The sequence below is a fragment of the Leptonotus elevatus genome, chromosome 12, assembly GCF_054856555.1.
Source record: "Leptonotus elevatus isolate MCC_2025b chromosome 12, RoL_Lele_1.0, whole genome shotgun sequence".
Taxonomy (NCBI): Eukaryota; Metazoa; Chordata; class Actinopteri; order Syngnathiformes; family Syngnathidae; genus Leptonotus; species Leptonotus elevatus.
In genome coordinates, this window is record NC_141250.1 from 1,182,501 (window position 1) to 1,202,812 (window position 20,312).

A 20,312-nucleotide genomic window follows, 5' to 3' on the forward strand; every position below is an offset into this window, starting at 1 on the left:
CGCAATCAGGAAACAGAATTAAAGACTGTAAACAATATTTTAACCTTTTAAAAAAAAAAAAAGTAGGATGTATAAAAATATTCAATATTATATTTAATATTATATCCAGGACCTGCCTGGTGTGTTCCTTGGTCTTCATGATGATGTTTGCTCCCAAATAGTCTTTTAACTCATTTGCTCCCAAAAACTTTTACTAAGTTCAGGGATGTGATTTGACCAAAGTGAAATTATCTGAAAATTTAGCCGGGGGTCTGGGGGCCGCGGGCACTCAGCTAGGTCCAGAGCTCATGGGTTTTCCGTGTTTTTAAGTACTTTCAATGCACTCAGATGACAAAGAAATAGACAAAACAACAGCGTAAATTTTCAATGTATATTGAACTATCCCATATAAAATTGCAGTTTTAGTCAACTCAAAATCAGTCACATTCAAAAACATTGGACTGCCTTTGCTTTTAAAAACTATCACTGAGAATATCATCATATATATTTACCATGCAATAAATCATTTAATCAATCATTCTTAATTTAATACATAATGCATAACAAAAACATAAAATACCTCATGCAGCAAGCTCTGGTAAAAACACAATCATGCATTCGTCGAATGCATGATTGACTAAGATCATCTCTGTAACTGCATACATCAAGACAGTCAACATATTGAAACCTGAAAAGTGCAAACATGCAGCATTCGTTTGAGTTTGTGTCAATGATTAACCATGTTAAATATTTATGGCCATTTTTATTACGTTATAATATTTTCGAAAATTAGATTTCGATTAATTTGAAACATTTACCACCGACCTCAAAATTCACGACTCTATCAGCAACTAGTACAGGTTGTTGGGGTGGATCACGTCTCTCTATTACCGCTTCCGATTGTGATGTCAATAAGGGATGGAGGCCGTAAAGTTTTGGAGTTTTCGTTTGGGCACCGAAACTTCCAGCGATGGAATAATTTGTTGTTCTTGACTGGAGTTCTTTCACGTGTTTTTTTGCTCTTTGCGTGACTTTCAAGAGCTTTGAAACCTCTCCCACCATAGTCAATGGTATCATGGCACCAAATGCAAAGCGCTTTCCCGGCACGATCGATCTTCCGAATAAAGTCACTGAACAAATTCGTCACAGTCTTCTTTCCAACATTTGCAGATATATCCTTCTCTAACCAGTCCCATCGAAACTTGTTTTTTACGATCTTGTCAATTTCCTTAACTCGCGGAGCATCTTTGCGTTCGATCACGGACATTTCTTTAAACACCCGGCAAAAACGTCTGAGAAATGAACAATGGCATACTCCTATGCCTTTATAACAAGCGCGTTTATTGGTCAACAAACAATGGCATACGCCTATGCCTTTATAACAAGCGTGTTTATTGGTCAACACGGAGACTTCAGCCAATCGCAAGATCAGTTTCATTTCAGTTACGGAAACACTAAAATGGAACGCTGTTGAGACGAAATCGGATTTTTTACCACTTAAAAAATTGTAACATTTTATTTTTGGAGATAAAAAAAGCGGAATTCCGCGAATTAGCGGAAAAATCACATCCCTGTAAGTTCTATTTTAAATATTACCATGTTCCCACAGACGTATTTATAAAAAAAATATGTTTTTATTAATGCGTGAGCATACAGAATTCTGGCTTTGATGCAGCCTCTGAACTGAAAAGAATGCATGAGCAATGGTAGTTATTACAAAAACGACCAGTGGGTGGCAGCAGAGTATAAGAGATCAACCAGGGCCATGTTGCAACAAGCTGTTTCCCCCTCACTTTTTAAAACAGATTTGTGAATAATGATGAAACATAGCTATATTCTAGTGCGAATTGCTGCAAAATGGAAACAGATAGAAATATAATTTTTTTCCTGATGAAAGAGGAGACTGTAATCTTTCTTTTGGCAGATTCCATGTATTTATAGCAAAATAAAACAATATTCTGTGGGCCTTGCAAAATCTGTCAAAATCCAGTAAAAAGTGAAGGGGGTTGCTTCAGTGAAAATGGCTGGGAGTGAATGAGTTAACAGAACTCTGAAACCATTACAGAGCAGGTGCATTTTTACTGAGACTAGATTATACACATGGACTCTATCATCTTCAGTCATTTAGGTCAACATTGGATCATTCAGAAAACATCAGGGAACTTCTGACGTCAGTTGGCTGCACTGAGAGAAAAGAGGATGAATAATTTCACAAAAAAGGTTAAAATATCGTCTAAATTTCGTTCCACTTCACGATTGTGTCCCACTTGATGCTGATTCATCACAAAAAAAAAATTGAGTTTTATGTATTTATGTTTGAAGCCTGAAACGTGGCAAAAGGGCAAAAAGCTCAAGGGGTGCTAATACATTTACAAGGCACCGTAATATGTGTCTCTCATTTTTTAAATAAATATAAAAAAAGATCTGATTAATACATTCATAAATACCACATTTACTTTGCATGGTTACACTGAAAGAATGATATACTGTAAATAATATTTACTCACGTCAGTATTTTGGTCTATTGGGGGCTTTCCATAGCTATTTTGTTGTGCAGTTTGATTTTCTGTCTTATCCACAGCAGCATCTGGAAAAATATACTGGCCAAAAAGGGTGAGGGAAAGACATACAATTAAGAAAGATTAATATACAGTGGATAATGAACCTTTGATTATTATTTTTTTTAGGATTTAGCATTCAATTTAAGAAATAATGCAAATGTAATTAGTTCAAGAGGATGACCTTTTGCCAATAGATAAAAAGAATCATCAATTGCAGTGTTTAACCAAACAAACTGTCAAAATGCTTGAAATCATATCACGCAAGCATGATTAATTGCATGCGTGTTTTGCTTTTACGTGATAGTTTTCCCCTGAAATAAGCAGCATTCTCAACAAAGTGGTCATAAGCAAAACAAATACAATAAAATAAAGATCAAGATTAAAGATCATAAATGGCATGCAATGAAATTCTTTGCACATTGGCAAAGACTGTTTTTACATGGCACAAGAAGGCATTCTCAGTTTGTATTGCTTTTCATCATTTTAAATATATGGCCTGTAAGTGATTTTTAAATATTTAAGTCAATATGACTTTACTACTGCATGAGCAAGCATAGGAAGGGCTCTACGCTAACTTTTTGCACTGGTAGCACTGGTACTACCAACTTTTTCAGTTGGTCGCACAGCACAGATTTTTTGGGGAAGATACAGCATGACCGTATTTGCTGATGTACAGTCCTGCTCGCCATTATTGGCACCCATGAAGGTTAAGTACATAATGTGGAATATCTTCCGAAAAAATTAATCAACTAAATGCTTTTATTTTTTATAGAGAACTTGTGTTTTAATCCTAAAGACCAAATGATTAAAAAAAAAATTAAAACAAACAATGGGCGGAAAAAATAGAAAACTTAAAATGTCCTCTGTCACTGGTATTGGCACCCTTTCCTGTAAATCAGTATGGAAACACATTGTGACTCCCCTTTGGTAAATCACAAATGATAATTCCCTGTTCTAAATTGTCTGTGCCCAATTGACATGAATTAACCAATGAATGATGACTTTGATGTTTTTTAAAAACACCTGTTATCCCCTTTTCTATTGTCAAAATCGAAAAAACAAAGGAGCTGTCTGAGGATATCAAAAGTGCAATTATTTACAAACACAAGACCTCCAAAGGGTATAGAGCCATCTCCAACGATTTCGGTAGCCCTGTTTCAGCAGTATGTAATGTTATTAAGAAGTTTGATGAGCATAGAACTGTCAAGAACCTCCATGGACGTGGGGGGAAGAGAGAAATTGATGACAGAAGTCTTTGACGGTTGGTGTGAATGGTGGAAAAAAATACATCCAAAGACCTGAAAGCCAACCTGGAACAGTTTGGGATCAGGGTTTCAAGAAGTACAATACGCCACACACTAAACAAAAAACAGGGCTTCATGGGCAAAGACCATTCCTGAGACATACAAAAAAAAGAATGGCTAACCTTTGCCAAGGAGTACCTGGACAAACCACAATTCTTTTGGGAACATGTTCTGTGGACGGATTAAACAAAAATAGAGCTCTCCCGCAATGCACGCCAACAATTTGTTTACAGACAACACAATGAAGCTTCCAAGGAAAAGAACACCCTCCCTACAGTTAAGCATGATGGAGGATCCATAATTCTGTGGGGATGCTTTGCTGTATCTGGTACTGGAGGAATCATGAAACCAGAGAATTATCAAGACATTCTAGGGGGACATGTCCTACCAAGCGATATACAACTTGGTATAAGGTCATGGGTCTTCCAGCAAGACAAAGACCCAAAGCACACATCCAAAAGCACCCAAGAATGGTTAAAAAGCAAAAAAAATACTGCTTTAAAATGGCCAGCAATGACCCCTGATCTCAATCCGATTGAAATTATTTTATCTGAGCTGAAATGTGCCATTGGGAAAAGAAACATGCAAACATTCAAGAGCTTGAACAATTTGCAAACAAAGAATGGGGGGACATACCAGCAGAGAAGTGCAAGAAGCTTAGAGATGGCTACAAGAAACGTTTGGAAGGGTGTGCAACCAAATATCAAAGAGGGATGCCATTATTGCTGCACATGCTGTGTTTTCTATTTTTTCTTTGGAATTACATTAAGTAAGTTGAAATACAATTTCCTTTGTTGAGTTACTTTGGACATCCAATTAAAAGGTCCTGATGGTATAAAATTGGTAAAATTCCATTGATTTCTGAAGATATTGTCGAGATCCATCAAAAAAAATTAAGGGTTGCCAATAACAGTGAGCACGACTGTGTACTAAATTTGCATAGCGTAGTTTCAGATGATGTAAAGATTGACAGCGACTCAACATTTAGCTGCAAAATATTTTACTGTAACAAGAACTGTCTGCAATAAAACAGGTCAATTATTTTATATTACTAAAAGAAAACATTGGAAAAAAAGGCTTTGCTTAAATGTGAAAAAAATTTCTTGTACAAATAATACCTTTAAATACACATTTTTCTACTTGGTGTCAATTGAAGATGACCTGTGCTGAGGAAGTAGTTAACGAACAATTATGACTTTTTTCTGGGTTTGGTCAGCAAATTGATCAATAATTGGTCGTTACCTACTTCCTCAGCACAGGTTTTGTCACCTTCAGTTGAATTTTTTTTAAAGGTATAAATTGTTCATGAAAAATAACATAGTTATTACATTAATTTTGGACAAATTAACTTTTTACTGCTGAAAATGGCTCAATTAGTCAAGTATCTCTTGAAGACTTCCTGATCTTAGTTTGTACCATAACACATGTTTAATGTATCAAGTTGTTAATAATTTGATTCCTAATCCTAGCGATTTTATTCTAACCTGCTCCTCCCAACATGGTCATAACACCAGGTACAAAGGTGACATCACGGGGGAAAAGCGAAGTCTCAAGACAACCAGTGTAAGTGTTGCATGTTATGGCCCTAAGATTTAGAACCAGCCTGATATACACCTCAAAACCATCCAGTCTCTCCCTATCTTTAAAAGGAGACTCAAAACTGAACTATTTGCTACATATTTATAATTAGCAGTGTTAGGATGTTCTTTGTTTTGTATGTTTTGTTAACATTAGTTTAGTTTTGTTGTTTGTCTTGTTTCTGGTACGAGCTCCCATCAAATAAGCTTTAAGTAGCTTTTAAGGCATGGGTGGGCGAACTCAGTCCTCAAGGGCCGGAGGCCTGCAGGTTTTGGATGTTTCCCTTTCTCCAACATAGCTGATATATGATCAGCTCATCAGCAAGCGCTGCATAAGCCTGACAACGATCCTGCTGATTGAAATCAGATGCTTTGGAGCAGGGAAAGATCCAAAACCTGCAGGACTCCGGCCCTCGAGGACCCAGTTTGCCCACCCACCACTGTTCTAAGGGGTGTCTATGTATATTCAGATTGCCTTCATGATAAATGCCAGCTGTAGTATTTCAACATGTGAATAAATTGAACTTGAATTACCTATCGATAGATTTACCTTCGGATTTCTCACAATGTGTAATAACTATACTTAAAACATTTCAAATATTAAAAATAATTACCTGAAGAATACAATTAAGTACATCTGCACCAAGTGGGCACTCATCAATAAGTCTGTGCCGTTTAATGTGCCTTCGAGCATGATGAACCATGCTGGAAACAGAGAGTTTGGACATCGGTACTGGTGCAGTGGGCTCTGTCAGCTTTGATAGTGCAGAAGTGATGTCACTGTTTTCTGTGAAGAAACATAGTTCATAGTCAAATGTGGCATGTGTCATCTTAGCTTTCCAATGCATTTATGACTAGACAGGGGTGCACATATGCAATGTGCCAGTGCATATTCTTTCTTAGGACCTCCATTAGCTTCCACAAAGTGGTGCACTAGTCTTCCTTGGGTCTTCGAAATTAATATAACAAAAACATACAAAGGTTAAAATTACTCTAAGATATAAAAACACAAACCAAGCGATCAACAGATACTCTCAAGCAAACAACCTTACAAAATAAAGAAATAAATAACAAAAGGATGAAATTAAAGGTACATTCTTTGAAGATTACTAATAAATACAATTCCATTAATTCCAACCAAGTTATATGGAACTGATTAATTTGTATTTTAATATATTTTTAAAAGATAATTAGCTGCTAGCGTTTGTAGCATTAGATGGAAATATATTCAAAATCGAGAAAGCTCTATAATGAACAGGTCTCATTATAATTGCTTTTTTGTGGTTTAGGCACTGTGAAGTGACCCATGCTCAATTGTTGCGTGTAATGTCCATGGTAAAATTCTATCTAAAATGGGGTTTACCATTTCATATTACATTATACGTAAACATTATCACAGAATGAACATTTGGGGACTAATCAAGCTGCTCTACTTTGTGCAATTTGGAGTTATTACATATAATTTTTTTTTACAGAAGCATTTGCCCAAATAAGAGGGCAATACTACAAATGTGACAAAACAAGTGATTGAAGAACATCATGCATAATCGAAGATGGAACTAAATCAGAACATTTATTTGAAATTGCAACAATATGACCAATCTGATCAGACCAAGAAAGTGAGAATTATCTAATTCCAGTAATTTGGCCTTAGACGCCTGTTCTACTTGTATCCTATCAACATACAAATTGAGTGCATAGGCATTAGCATCAGCATTCTTGCTACCGAATACAAATATATTTAGTTTAGGCAATATTTAAGATTCATTCTCATCCATTTGATAATGTTATTCAACTCAAGTGAAAAGTGCTATACAAATAAAGTGTGACTTGATTTGAAGTTTGAAACATTTCTGCCTTGCTCACAGAGCCTCTTGATTTCAAGAAATATGTGAATTGAATCAAAATTGCATCTGTCAGAAATATCTCATTTCAATCTTCTAAAATTGTTCAGCTTTAGTGTAAACTTCACATTTTTCATTTTTGTATTCCTCGTCCAGATTAGTTCCTTTTCAACTGAATTGTAAATCTAGTATTTTAACAAGTGTGTGCCCATTCACCATAGCAAGACTAATAAAGTAATAGTATAGTATTTTACATACACACGTGTTTGGCAAACAAGCATACAGCTACTGCCTTCCGGCAGGAGATTCAGGGCCCCCAGAACCAGGCTGAAACGCTACAAGAACTCATTCCTGCCGACATCCATCAAACTGCTTAACAACCGACATTAACTCAGTACAATAGATATATGGTGCAATGTTGTGTGTGTGGAATATATGCAGCCGTGCTGTACATACTCATGTGTGTATATATATATATATATATATTTAGGAGTGTGTGTGTGTGTGTATATGGGTGTGTGCAGTCCTCATGTATGTACTTCTCTACACATGTATACTTCTGTGAAGATTTCTTATTGCTGCACTTCTTATTTAACTTTAATTTTATCTCTTTCTATTATGTTGTTTCTTCTTTACTGTAACTGCAGCTGGACAGAGTCCAGGAAAAAGTTCCCCACGGGGAAAATAAAAGTATATCGTATCGTATCGTAGGTGTTAGGAATAAGTTGAAAGAAAAGCATAGTCAAGACAGTCTGGATTCAACCCATAAATCCAACCTTTGCTCTCCTCCTCAGATGGTCCTCTTCCAAGAATCTCTTCTGTTGTCTCCTTTCTGTTCCGTAACTTAAATAGGTCTTTTAGTAAGACACCTGCAGGAGAAGATGGGAACAGATACGTTTCACCTAGAATAGGGGTGTTTTGATCAGAGTTTAAAGCTGTTGATACCGATTCGAGTGTGATCGACCGATACAGACCATGGATTAGGTGTAAAACTACATTTTGGAGCTACAACTACCGATTTTTCTTAAATTATTGATTAATGTTGATTTTTTTATTTTTATAAATTGAATTGAAATTAAATCTTACCGCCAAGAACGTTTATTAACGTATACTAAAATCCCAATGAGCTCCGGCAATTATGTTAATTGACGTCAACTAAGTTTTTTTTCTCAATGGGTAGTGTAACGTCTTGTGCAGCTCTGGTTTGTGAATGGGGTGCCAACTATGGCCAGCAGATGGCAGCATTGTATCACTTTTCAATGGGCTCCCGGGTATCAAATTACATGAAAACATGGTGGATCTTAGGAAATAGAACGTTTTCAAGGATGACGTGAATGATCAAAGCATTTGTCACATTAAATCTAAATTCACACAGCGTCATTAAATAAAAAAATATTAGTGTCAAAGTCACTGTTGTGCATAAAATGTATCTTTACACAAAAAGCTTGTTTTCTTTCCCCCCAAACACCCCCCCCCCAACACCCCCATTTTCGCTTGGTGTTACTCAAATTTCCTATTTTCGAATGGTGATTACTAAAGAACGGAATAAGGTAGAATCATACTTTTTTCTAATGAAAGAATGCAGGGTTTTTCCTATGCAGAAAATTTGGAGGCGGCCGCCACCACCTAATTTGCTTGCCACCTCCAGCCTGAGCGAATGATATCGCTCAACACAGCCAGCTTGGCAGCAACGTATTTTAACTGCAGTTGCAGCGTTGCGTCATTATGGAGGTGCTATATCAACAGCAGTACACCGGAAAGACTTGAAGCAGCACGGAGCCTCCGTTCGGCCTGCCGATGGACATGGCTCCAGCTTCGGGTATATCAGCTTTAGAGACCGCAGGAAGCCTTCAGCTAGGCTGATGAGTGAGGACGACTAGCCGTTGACTCTTCGCGGCCAAAATAAATTAGACTGCTGGTGTGTTCCATTTGAGCACTCGCGGTGAGCTTCGCGTGCCTGTAGTGTCATGATGGCAGTATTTCATCCACAGTGGAAATGCAAAATGTTTGTAGTCTGTATATATATTGTGCATATTTTACATGACGCTCGCAGGCTGTCGGGCGTCTCGTCTTGCTTGTTAAACCTAGAAATAAATTTTTCATCTATATGTCAAAGCTTATGTGCATTTGATGGGCTATACTTTAAAACATCGCCATATGATGAAACGTACATTCATATTTTGAATCTTGGAAAAAACAGTAGCTAATACTTCCCACTTGTGAAATGTTAGGGCAGAACCGTTTTAATGAATGAATGCTTTAACCTGATAATAGTCATATTCTTATTGGAACTATCATCACCATCATCATCGTTATTATTATTATTATTATTGGAACATGGGAGTATTATATGTTGGATTTAAAAAATGAAAGAGTCAGTTAATTTAAAGAATACCTGCACGTCATGGCGCATAGTCAGGATTAAGGATGTTCAATACCACTTTTTTTCCTACCAATGCTCAACTTTTGAGTAGTCACCGATACTGATACCAGATACCGATACCACTAGTAAATAAAATTCCCCACCCAAAAATGACAGATGATTTTAAAGAAAGACCTTTATATAACCCAATATATAATTTTCCCTTAACATTGCATGAAATTAATGGCAATTCATATAATTTCTCATTTCTTGTTCCTGATCGTAAAACGGCTGCAGGAGGGCGGCTGATAATGGTATCGGTCACCGCCGCGAATACCAATACCTTCAAATAAGACTGTATTGGCAGCAATACCTGGTATCGGTTGTCACCCATTATGTTAGGATGGTACCACCTCTACCTCAATTTGAGCCAGGAAAAACCCTGGAATGGAATCCAATATTTGATATGTTATCCACCATGTTTATGTAATATTCCGTTTGCCTTGAAAGATGAGTGAAAATGCTCGAAATATATATATATTTTTAAACATTTGTAAAATGTATTTCCCTTTTATTATTATTTTTCAAAAAAGGACATTGCTTCAAAATGCCAGTGCAGAAAATACTCAAACATAAATTATGATTCAGTTAGTAGTTTGGTCTGTAGAAGAAAATGTAGATAATTGTCCCCAAGTCAAAGCAGCTGCTTACAAATGTCCTAAAAGGATTAAACACAATGTTTACATGGAGCCATGTATTTCAATTAGAATGAAACCAAATTAGCAAATGTGTGGGGGTGGGAGGTGTTAACTCCATATGAAATCACAAGGCTAATTGGCTTCAAATATCGATTATCAGTCGTCTTGACTACTGTATCTGTTATCTGTGTCAGTCCTGGAAAAGCATTTCACTATAGAACAATAATATTAATTTGACATATACAAATAAAACATGTTACAGACTGTAAATAGGACAAGTGAATGAATGTCTTACCCAGTAAACACTGAGGACGTTCAACTGTCTTGATCCGGAGTGACCAGTGAGGCGCATGGAGAGGGTCAAGGTCACTGTTAAAAACACATTCAAGAAACTTTATCGAGAAGATTTTTTATTTGTATTTTTTTGCACGTTTAATTCATTCACTTCCAACCATTTTTGCTCCTGGCCGTTTTACTGGATTTTGACTGATTTTGCAAAGCCCACAGAATATTGTGTTCTATTGCTATAAAAACATGGAACCTACCAAAATAAATAGTCTTTTCTTTCATCAGGATTTTTTAAAATATTTTTATCCGTTTTCGTTTTGCAGCAATTATATAGGTAAGTTTCATCATTATTCACAAATCTTTTGAAAACACTGGGGAAAAGAGCTTGTTGCAGCCCTGGTTGATCTCTTATACTCTACTGCTACCTGCTTGCCGTTTTTTGTAATAACTAACATTGCGTTAAGCAACCTCTTCAGGTCAGAGGCTGCATCAAAGCATTCTTTATGCTCTAGCATAAAAAAAAAACATAAAAAAGTATAAATACATTTTTGGGACCATGGTAATATTTAAAATATAACTTTTTTATACGTTTTTGGGAGCAAATTAGTTAAATTTTAAAAACATATTCATGTCCCTAAGTTATTACAGCTTTGTTAATGCCCCTTTGCAAAAGCTACACCCTCAAATATTTTGGAATGCTTGATGCTACAAGCTTGGCCACACCTACTTATGTTTGGGCAGTTACACTCTTTTTTTAATTTTCTTTGCATCATCTCCACCATCATGTTGGATGGGGAGTGCTGATGCACAGCCATTTTGTTCAACTGAATTCAAGTATGGGCTCTGATTGGGCCGCTCAAGGACATTCACAGAGTTGTCCTGAATCAATATTGTTCCAACTTGCCATGGGCCGATTACCAGTTTGATGGTTTACCGCAGTATTAAAGACTCTAAGCTTCAATAAACTGGCTGGTTCAATAAATCGGTAGATGTAGCTCTAAAATTGAAAATGTTACACAGAATCCATGAGATTGGTATCAGTAACGGCCGCTCACACTCATGGATGATCGTATTGGAAATGAATACAATCCAGATTGGAACACCATACTAATTTTTATATTTGGTCAAAAGTAACACTTGTATTATAGTGTCTGATGTGACATGGATCAGTCCTAATGGAAAACAAAATAACACAAGGAGGAAAGAGTGTCAGGTTCAGGTTGAAGGACTTTCTTACCTGTAGACATCATTGTCCAAAACTGTGCCTTCTGTCAAGTCAGGCCAAGTTGTTGAAAGATGAAGCTCACTTCAAAAGGAAAAGACAAATCAGTTTTGTTTTTGTTTTTTGGTAAAGGATCATGTACAGTGTATGTTAGTTTTAATATGGGTGAAGTGAAGTTGTTATTAAAAGTAAAAGCACCCTTATTATGTCAGCTTTTCATGATGTAAAAAAATGAGAACTTCCTAAAAAATTTCACGTTGCAGGTCTCAAGTCTTTTTGGGTAGACTTATCAGCATTCAAGATTGAACATGTTTAATGTCATGTAGTGCTGTCACTATCAAATATTTTTAGAATCGATTAATCAATTGATTATTCAATCGATTAATCTACTAATCTTGTTCATTTTAATTTTGCATTAAAGTGTATTACAAAATAATTTCTTCCCCTGATTACTGTTTATTAACCAGTGATTTGTGTTTACTTCGTACCTTGTATTTGTATAGTGATTAAAAAAGGGGGGGGATTGATGTTGTACTATATTACCGGTTTGGTCATTGTTTTCCAAAGTAAAAACATGTTTGCAAACGTCTTATTTTTATTACACATAGTAGATAATCAGTCTTTCATGAAGGACTACAGAAAGCACTACAAAAGTACTGTTGATAGGCTGAAATCTGAGGATTTGGACATTTTTTAATTTAAAAGGAACCCGATTGTAATGTTATGTTATGTAATATTAATAAATCATTTCCAGTTTAATAGATTTTGCAGAAACTTTATTTGGACGTACGGAGCCATTGTTATTTACGTCGTAACGCATTCAGTGTGTAGTGACGTAGAATGGTGGCTGGCTCTCTGCCGAGCAATGTGAAATGCCTATAAAGAAAGCAAGGTAAGCCTCGTAGCGTTCCATAAGAAACAACATACAATCGGAAGTGTCACCCTCTCCCACGCCGTGCTCTTGTCATTCACCAGACGCATTCAAGAGTTTTGATCATCCCTTTATGAGAGTATAGAAGAGTTTAGAAGTGTATGTGCCTTAAATTGTAGTTTGAGGTATTTTTCTTTCTTTGAAATGTTTTTTTTTAAAGGAAAAAAAGAAAAGACAACTAGATGTGCAATTTCAGAAATTGCACGGGAATGCTGAAAGCTGAATGCTAATAGCTGAATGCTAATATTTGAATGCTTGTGAAGTAAATTGAAAGATAAATTATGTGAAAATTACTAATTATTATTTGTAGTTGAATGATAAATGAAAAAAAGAAAACTTCAACTGCAACCAGTCTAACACAGGATTCAAACCCCCAGCTCCTGTCTACTGGTCCATGCTCCGCTGCACTAGCTACTAGCCACGGTGCTGTTATTATTGAAGTGTTGTGAAATATGGTATTGAAGGATGTCTTGCTGAATGCCAATGAACGTGTCATTGAAAATGAAATGCGTTAAATATATAACGTGCGTTAAATGAAGGATAATGAAAGATAAATTGTGTGAAAATTACACATTATCAATTGTAGATGAATGGAAAAAAAGCAAACTGCAATCAGTCTAAGGTGGTATTTGAAACCTTGCACCTAACTCACCAGTCCTTTGCATTTAGCACTTGCTGTCATAGAACAATCTATGACATTGTATGCAATTGTAGTGAATACTACAGTATGATACAAAGCTGAAAATATTGATTAATATAGAAAAAAACATCATGCTAAATGACATTGAATACAATGAATGTTAATGGGGTACTCAACACTAATTCAACTTTTTTTTTTTTTTTGCTGATCAACTGTATATTCGGGTGTCTATTAATGCTTTCTACATGTTCTGGTGCTTATTTTGGCATTTTAACTAGAAACCTGATGTCAAATGACATTTAATAAACTGGATGTTACATTATTGGACAATGACTATTTCTGAAATTGAAAACATTTTCCAACGATGATTTGAACCCACACACTGGGATGTCTCCGCAATGCCAGGGAAGTGTTTTACATGTGAGCTAACTTGACTCATTAAAAGACATGGCTTATGGCGTATTTATGTTGAATAATGTAGCATTATACTGAAAGCAATCAATACTGAATGGGGTTATATGCGCTTTATCATTTCAGTGAAATAATAATGCATTTACTGATATGATCGTCAGTTGGTAAGCATGTAAATCACTTAGCATAATGGCCATGGTTACATTTGCAATGTACAGTCCGAGGTGGGATTTGAACCATGACCTCCTGCTTAATGGACAATGCACTTTACCAACTGCGCCACTGAGCACTATTAGACAGCTGGTAATGATGATAAGTTGTATGTATGGGAGTGGGCGTGAAAATGTATACTTTGTTTGTTCCATTGAAAATGAATGGGGAAAAGTTTATATTTAACATCAAATTGTGCCAAAACGGTAAGTAATGTGGAATCAGAAGATATGAACCCAGGACGGTGTGAATTTTGAAGCAAGTATTATGTGGGAGTTTTTGCACGCCGAAAAAGTGTGGAGAAAAAAAATCTGAATAACATTCAGCATTCCCACAATTACGAAACTACAGTTACATCCCTCATAAATAATATTTGGGATGGACGAGTTATCAGCCTAATACCAGGACTTATTTCAAGGCATCTGCACATGTGACGGCGTCCGTTACCAGTATCTTTTTTGGACGCTTTACAAGCAGGAACTGGAAATTATAATAGCGAATAGTGAAAAAAATAGAAAATTGCCATTAATTTCATGTAATTTTAAGGAAAACGCTATATTAAGATATATAGATATATCTTTAAAATGATCTGTCATTGTTTAGTTTTTTTGTGTGTGAAAATTGTATGGATCAAAAGTACTAGAGGTATTGGTACTATATATCGGTGACAACTTAAGAGTTGAATACTCGCACCGATATCGGTCTGGTAAAAAGTGGCAAAAATATCACTCACCAATGGCTACGCCTGAACTAGCCATGGCCGATTGTATTCCAGCAAGTATTACATGTCCTAGTATGAAGTATGAAAGTAAGGACACAGTACAGTGTTATAGTGTTTAATCTACAGTATGTAAATATAAATATATAAAAATATAAATAAAGTTGTCATGAGCACACAGTTGTCTGCGCATTCTTGGACATAAACTGTATTATACCGATGAAATTCCTTGTTCCTCGCCGCTTATCCGGTTAGCCTCAAATAGCTTTCAGATAACATCCTGACTCTGCTAGCTTCCACTGCAGTGGAGTCACAGACGCCCGTGAGTGGAATCGAGTGAGCAGCAATGCATCACGTAAGCAGAGCCACAATCTGTGGTGTGTTAATTTGGGAATTATCAATCAAGTATTTTGGCTCACTTTCAACTTGTTTTCATCCTGTTTGCAGGATTGGCGAGTAACAGAATACATGTACCACCGTTACGTAATCAGATTGCAAAAAAAATGTAACTGTATTCCATGACAGTTACAGGAAAAACCATTAAATCAGATTACAGGTACATTTATTAGAAATGGGGATTACTTCGAGGTATTACAATTTTTACGATGCGAGAGAGAGAGAGAAGGACAGGGTGAGAGAGAGCGCGTGCAAGCCCGCGCGAGTGGGACCTTTGCTACATGTCCAGCGGCTTGCTACGCACTGTAGCTTCTTGCTAGCTAGCCCGCTAGCCTACAACCATAATGTGAGTTAAACCTTCCAAACAAATCTTCCTCCCACCAATTCACTATCTAAACATCACGCACAACATATACACTGCTAAACTTGTGACTGGGATAAAAGTTCATTTTGCAGTTGATGTCACACATCGTCATCGGACTGTGGACTGGACTGGACTGGACTGGACTGGACTGACTGTCTGACTACCTACCTACCTACCTACCTACCTATCTATCTATCTATCTGTGAGGTGTGGTTGCTTCCAGTGACAGTTCAAAAACAGCAAATGGCCTTAAATCAATCAATCAATCAATCAATCAATCAATCGCCTACATGCTTTTTAATTACACAAGGATTTTTGCTATTTGTAGGCTGCCCGGGTCCTTATCACCCGCAAATAGCAGGGGCACATTGTATAGAATATATATGGTGGTGATATTTATTTTTATTTTGTCTTCATGAGCATACTCAATATTGGAGTAATCCAAAAGTAATCCAGTTACATTACTTTAATATTATGGTACTTGGATTACATTAGTAACTAATTTTTTTAGCAGTTAACTTGTAACTGTAATGGATTACATTTTAAAAGTAACCATCCCAAACCTGCCTGTTTGAATAATGTGATCCATGATATTTTTTTCTTAATATTCGTAATAGACAGCGTTACGGGCGTAACGAGGCAGATTTGAGTGATTTCCATAAAAAAATATTGGCAATTTTTAACAGTTGTCAGTTCTTTGTAAGTAATCAGGGTTTTTCCTGGCTCAAATTGAGGCAGAGGTGGTATCATCCTGACTATGATGGGTGACTACCGATACCAGGTATTGGTATCGGTAGTCACCCATCCAATACGTACCAATACGAGTCTTATTTTAAGGTATTGGTAATCACGGCGGTAACCGAGGCCGTTTTATGATCAGGGATAAGAAATGAGAAATTATATGAATACAAAGTTGCCATTAACTCTTTGACTGCCAAGCATTTTCAGAAAAGTAATCCTACCCCTTATTCGTTTTATGTTGATAAAATGATCAAGTTAATGTATTTTAGCAAAAGGAAATGTATAAACAAGTGCACTTTAACATACACACATTTGCCAGCGACATATGTACATGAAATTCATAAGCATAAACCATAATACATTTATAAATCATATCCTCATACTCACATATACAATTTTCATTACACTCATACCGATACATCTAAAGAAATTACAGCATATGTACAATTTTAACAGCTCATGTCTGATGTATTTTTTTTCAACTTTTTTTTAAATTCAGCAAGTGACTGACATCTTAGCAGATCAGTTCCAAAATGATTCCACAAATTAACAGTTTTTACAGAAACACACCTTTGCTTAAGAGTAAAATTAATAAATAAATAAAAACTCACATTTTGTTCAGACAAAGTATTCTGGGGGAAACCCTGCATATGGTGCCCAAAGTGCTTTACAATGCCTCACATTCACCCATTCACACACATATTCATATGCCAGTGGTCTGCTGCTGCCATACAGGGTGCTGCCAGGTCCACCGTGAGCAAATCTGGGTCAGTGTCTTGCTCAAGGATACTTTGCTATGGTCACAAGCGCTGAGGATCGAACCCACAACCTCACGATCGGGAGATGACCACTCTAACACTGAGCCATGCTGCCCCATGATGTAATACATACTGTTAAAATTAACATATAATGAACATATCAATTCACCTGATGGTTTCTTCACATGCACCAAATGGAAGCTTCCCAAACTCCTCCACTCCCACCTCAGCTCCAAGAAGGTTGTCAAAGTCTGCAAAAAATCCACAAAGAGGATCAGTTAACCGAGTTATAGTTGTGTATTAATAATAACTTTATTTATATAGCAAGTGTTTTACAAGACAGAATAACCATATATAAAATAGGGATGCAACAATAATGGATAATTGCCACAATATCGTCGTCGTCATGTCACTATATTAAAAACAGAAATATGTTAAAAAGGTGAGGTTGTATTCCATTTGTGCAGTTCTAGCACCCAAATTTAATTAGGAATGTTTTGGTCACTTTGGCGGTTATCACTCTCATAAGTCATACATGCAAATATTTTTCAGAACCTCCATCATAAAACATTACTTTGGGCCCGCTTCAGCCGAACACAACACTGTAAACTACATATCTTGCGCTCCTGTTATATACAAAAACAATGTTGTGCATTTTTTAACAGTAGAGTGAGTCTTTATACTGTATTGTGAGCTTTTTTAAGATTGCCAACCTCCCCACAAAATCATAATTATCGTATCGTGAGGTTCATATCGTGATATTTATTGTATGTGACTTTTAGATATTGTTACATCCCTAATATTAAACTCAATAACAATTTAAAAGCTTTATTATACCAGAAAAAAAAATACAAGGGAAAAAAGAAAAGAAAAAGAAACTAGAGCAGCGACAGAATAAAGGGCCCTCGCAACCCTGGCTACTTTGGGGTACTGGCATGTTGGGATACTGTTACATAGAACAAGGACCGTCTAAAATCTACATATATGCATACATTTCCATGCTTATTCCTTCATTCTACCCCAGTTAAATGTACAAACAGGACACCATACATTTACCACCTCCATTTCAGTTACACTAAAGCGACTGAGGGTGTTTTACTGTTGTTTGGATTGGAGTATACATCAGCATTTCCATTCCTAAATCGTAGCCGCCGCACCTTCATATTTCCAATTAAAGCAGTTTGAAGCTGGAGAGGAGTGCAGCTAGCCACGAAGCGTGACACCGGATGGATGGTGAAAAAGACGACCAGACAGCAGGGCTCGACAGTGTGAGCAATTTACCACAAAAGCGGTCAACTTTACTGTGTTTTGTGATCCAACAAAAATCACACATCACAAGTGCATGTTTTAATTAGTAGTGCAACAAATCTTTGAGCCGTGACGCGTTCGGACCAAGTGATAGGACGGGTCAAGCTGGCCACTACGCACTGATGAGGCTAACTTCAAAATAAAAGGCAACAAATTATAATACATGGACATTGGACGTTTTATTTTGAAATTGACCCTCGTTGCGTGGCGTCTAACTTGACTCGTTACGGTCGTGGCCGTTTGTTTTTATCCCCTCGTGTGGTGGGGTCCCTCAACGACCAAGATCAACAAACACCATCCCGAAATCATATTCAATTAAATTCAATTCATTAATGCAAATGTAAACATTGGCGTCTCTTGCAAGACACGAGATGCATTTGTCTTGCGAGATGTCCGTCGGACATACGCGCACAGAACGAAGTCCATCAATGCATTTAACGTTAAAAATTGAAAATATAATATACAAGTGATCATTTGGCAGAAATACTAAAGGAAGTGGTACTAAAATGGAAACAGACAAAATTCAACCAGATCAGCCAAAAACATTGTCAATGCCTCAAATGCAGCTGGATTGTCAAATAATAGATTATTTAAAATTGACCAACAGTGCCTAATGTATCACACATTACCCAAGAGTAATGGAAAGTACCTCACTTATATGCAGCCCATCTTTTGAAATGGTAAATAAACAGAATTTATGTAATGAGCTTTACTATATAAAATATAATGAATAAAACCCATGATCGTAGACTAGTCTAAAAATGGCATAGGCCTCTGTGCTGTACGAAAAAGCAACTAAAATCAGAAAAAAAAGAGAATCAAATCAAATCATGACCCTAAAATCAAAAGACAAATTTAATCGAAGATTTGGTAGTGTACAAAAACCTGACCGATTGCCACCAAAATTTAAGTGAAAATGGATATAACTAGTCTGTTCAGAGTCTTAAAATATTAGAACAGATTAAATGGAACTTGCAATAGTTTGGCAGTTTTTCCTGTAGGATTTTTTTCAGCAGCTAACTTTGAGTTGCGAAAATTCTGTAGATTTTTTTTCAGGTCGTGCATGGGGTGGTGGGGGCCGACAGACACTAATTTGTCAATGGCAGGGGTCGGGGGGTTGGCGTATGCAGATCTCTACAATTAACTTTTACACTAAATTTTTCAGTTGGTCGCAACCTTTTCTTGGGGAGGTGCATCATGAACATATTTGCATACCGTAGGCTTAAATGACAAAGATTGATAGTGACTCGAGATATTGACTTTGTGATTCAAAGTTGGCGATTTGATTAACTTGGTAAAAAAAGCATGCAACAGAAAATAAGGGCTGTTTTCAAACTAGTGATCTACAACTTAAGTAAATATTGCGCTCTATGAGTCCCGACTAAATGTGCAACTTTGACTGACAGGCGACCTTTGGTTGAAGTAATAGATTTCATGGTTCTATGGGCAATAATAACTTTTAATTTGTCGCTCCGGGTCACGTCCACTTCCATTCAACAATAATTTCCTTCTGCCGTCCGTCATAGGGCAGTCACGTGATTACGTGACATCAGTGCAAATGGTCAATACAGTATTTGCAAAATATTTTACTGCAACAAGAACTATCTGCAACAAGCAGCGGCTGGAAAAACAAGTCCATTATTTTATGCAACTTTAAATTTGAATTGAAAAAATGGGTGTTTATTTTATGTTAACATTATTTTGTTCAACACAGTGGGTCCAGCCCTTATAGTGAGGCCTCCCAACCTTCTTCCCCTTGGGAAAACCAAAACTTCACACCCTGCACCATCATAACCAATCAAATTAGTGTTTTCCCAATCCGGAGTACGTGAGCACATTGAAGCTCAGATGACTGATGAAAATAAAACTGTTATTCTTGTTCAGTGTGTGCCTGTTAGACTAATCTAAAGTCACTGCAGCTTTGGGTAACAAATGTTATAAGATTTATATATAAGAAAGGCAGGTGTATTCTTTATTTTTGATTCATTTACATACCAACT

The 20,312-nt window shown here is 36.5% G+C and overlaps 1 protein-coding gene across 1 annotated transcript in view; it reads right to left on the reverse strand.

Annotated features, from left to right (window-relative positions):
* Nucleotides 1-20,312, reverse strand: part of rab3gap1 (RAB3 GTPase activating protein subunit 1) — a 120,184-nt gene that overhangs the window by 73,045 nt on the left and 26,827 nt on the right. The window contains 6 exon segments of the mRNA XM_086091727.1: nucleotides 2,487-2,579; nucleotides 6,036-6,208; nucleotides 8,042-8,134; nucleotides 10,621-10,694; nucleotides 11,851-11,919; nucleotides 17,174-17,255. Of these exon segments, the coding sequence (XP_085947853.1) occupies nucleotides 2,487-2,579; nucleotides 6,036-6,208; nucleotides 8,042-8,134; nucleotides 10,621-10,694; nucleotides 11,851-11,919; nucleotides 17,174-17,255 (584 nt within the window).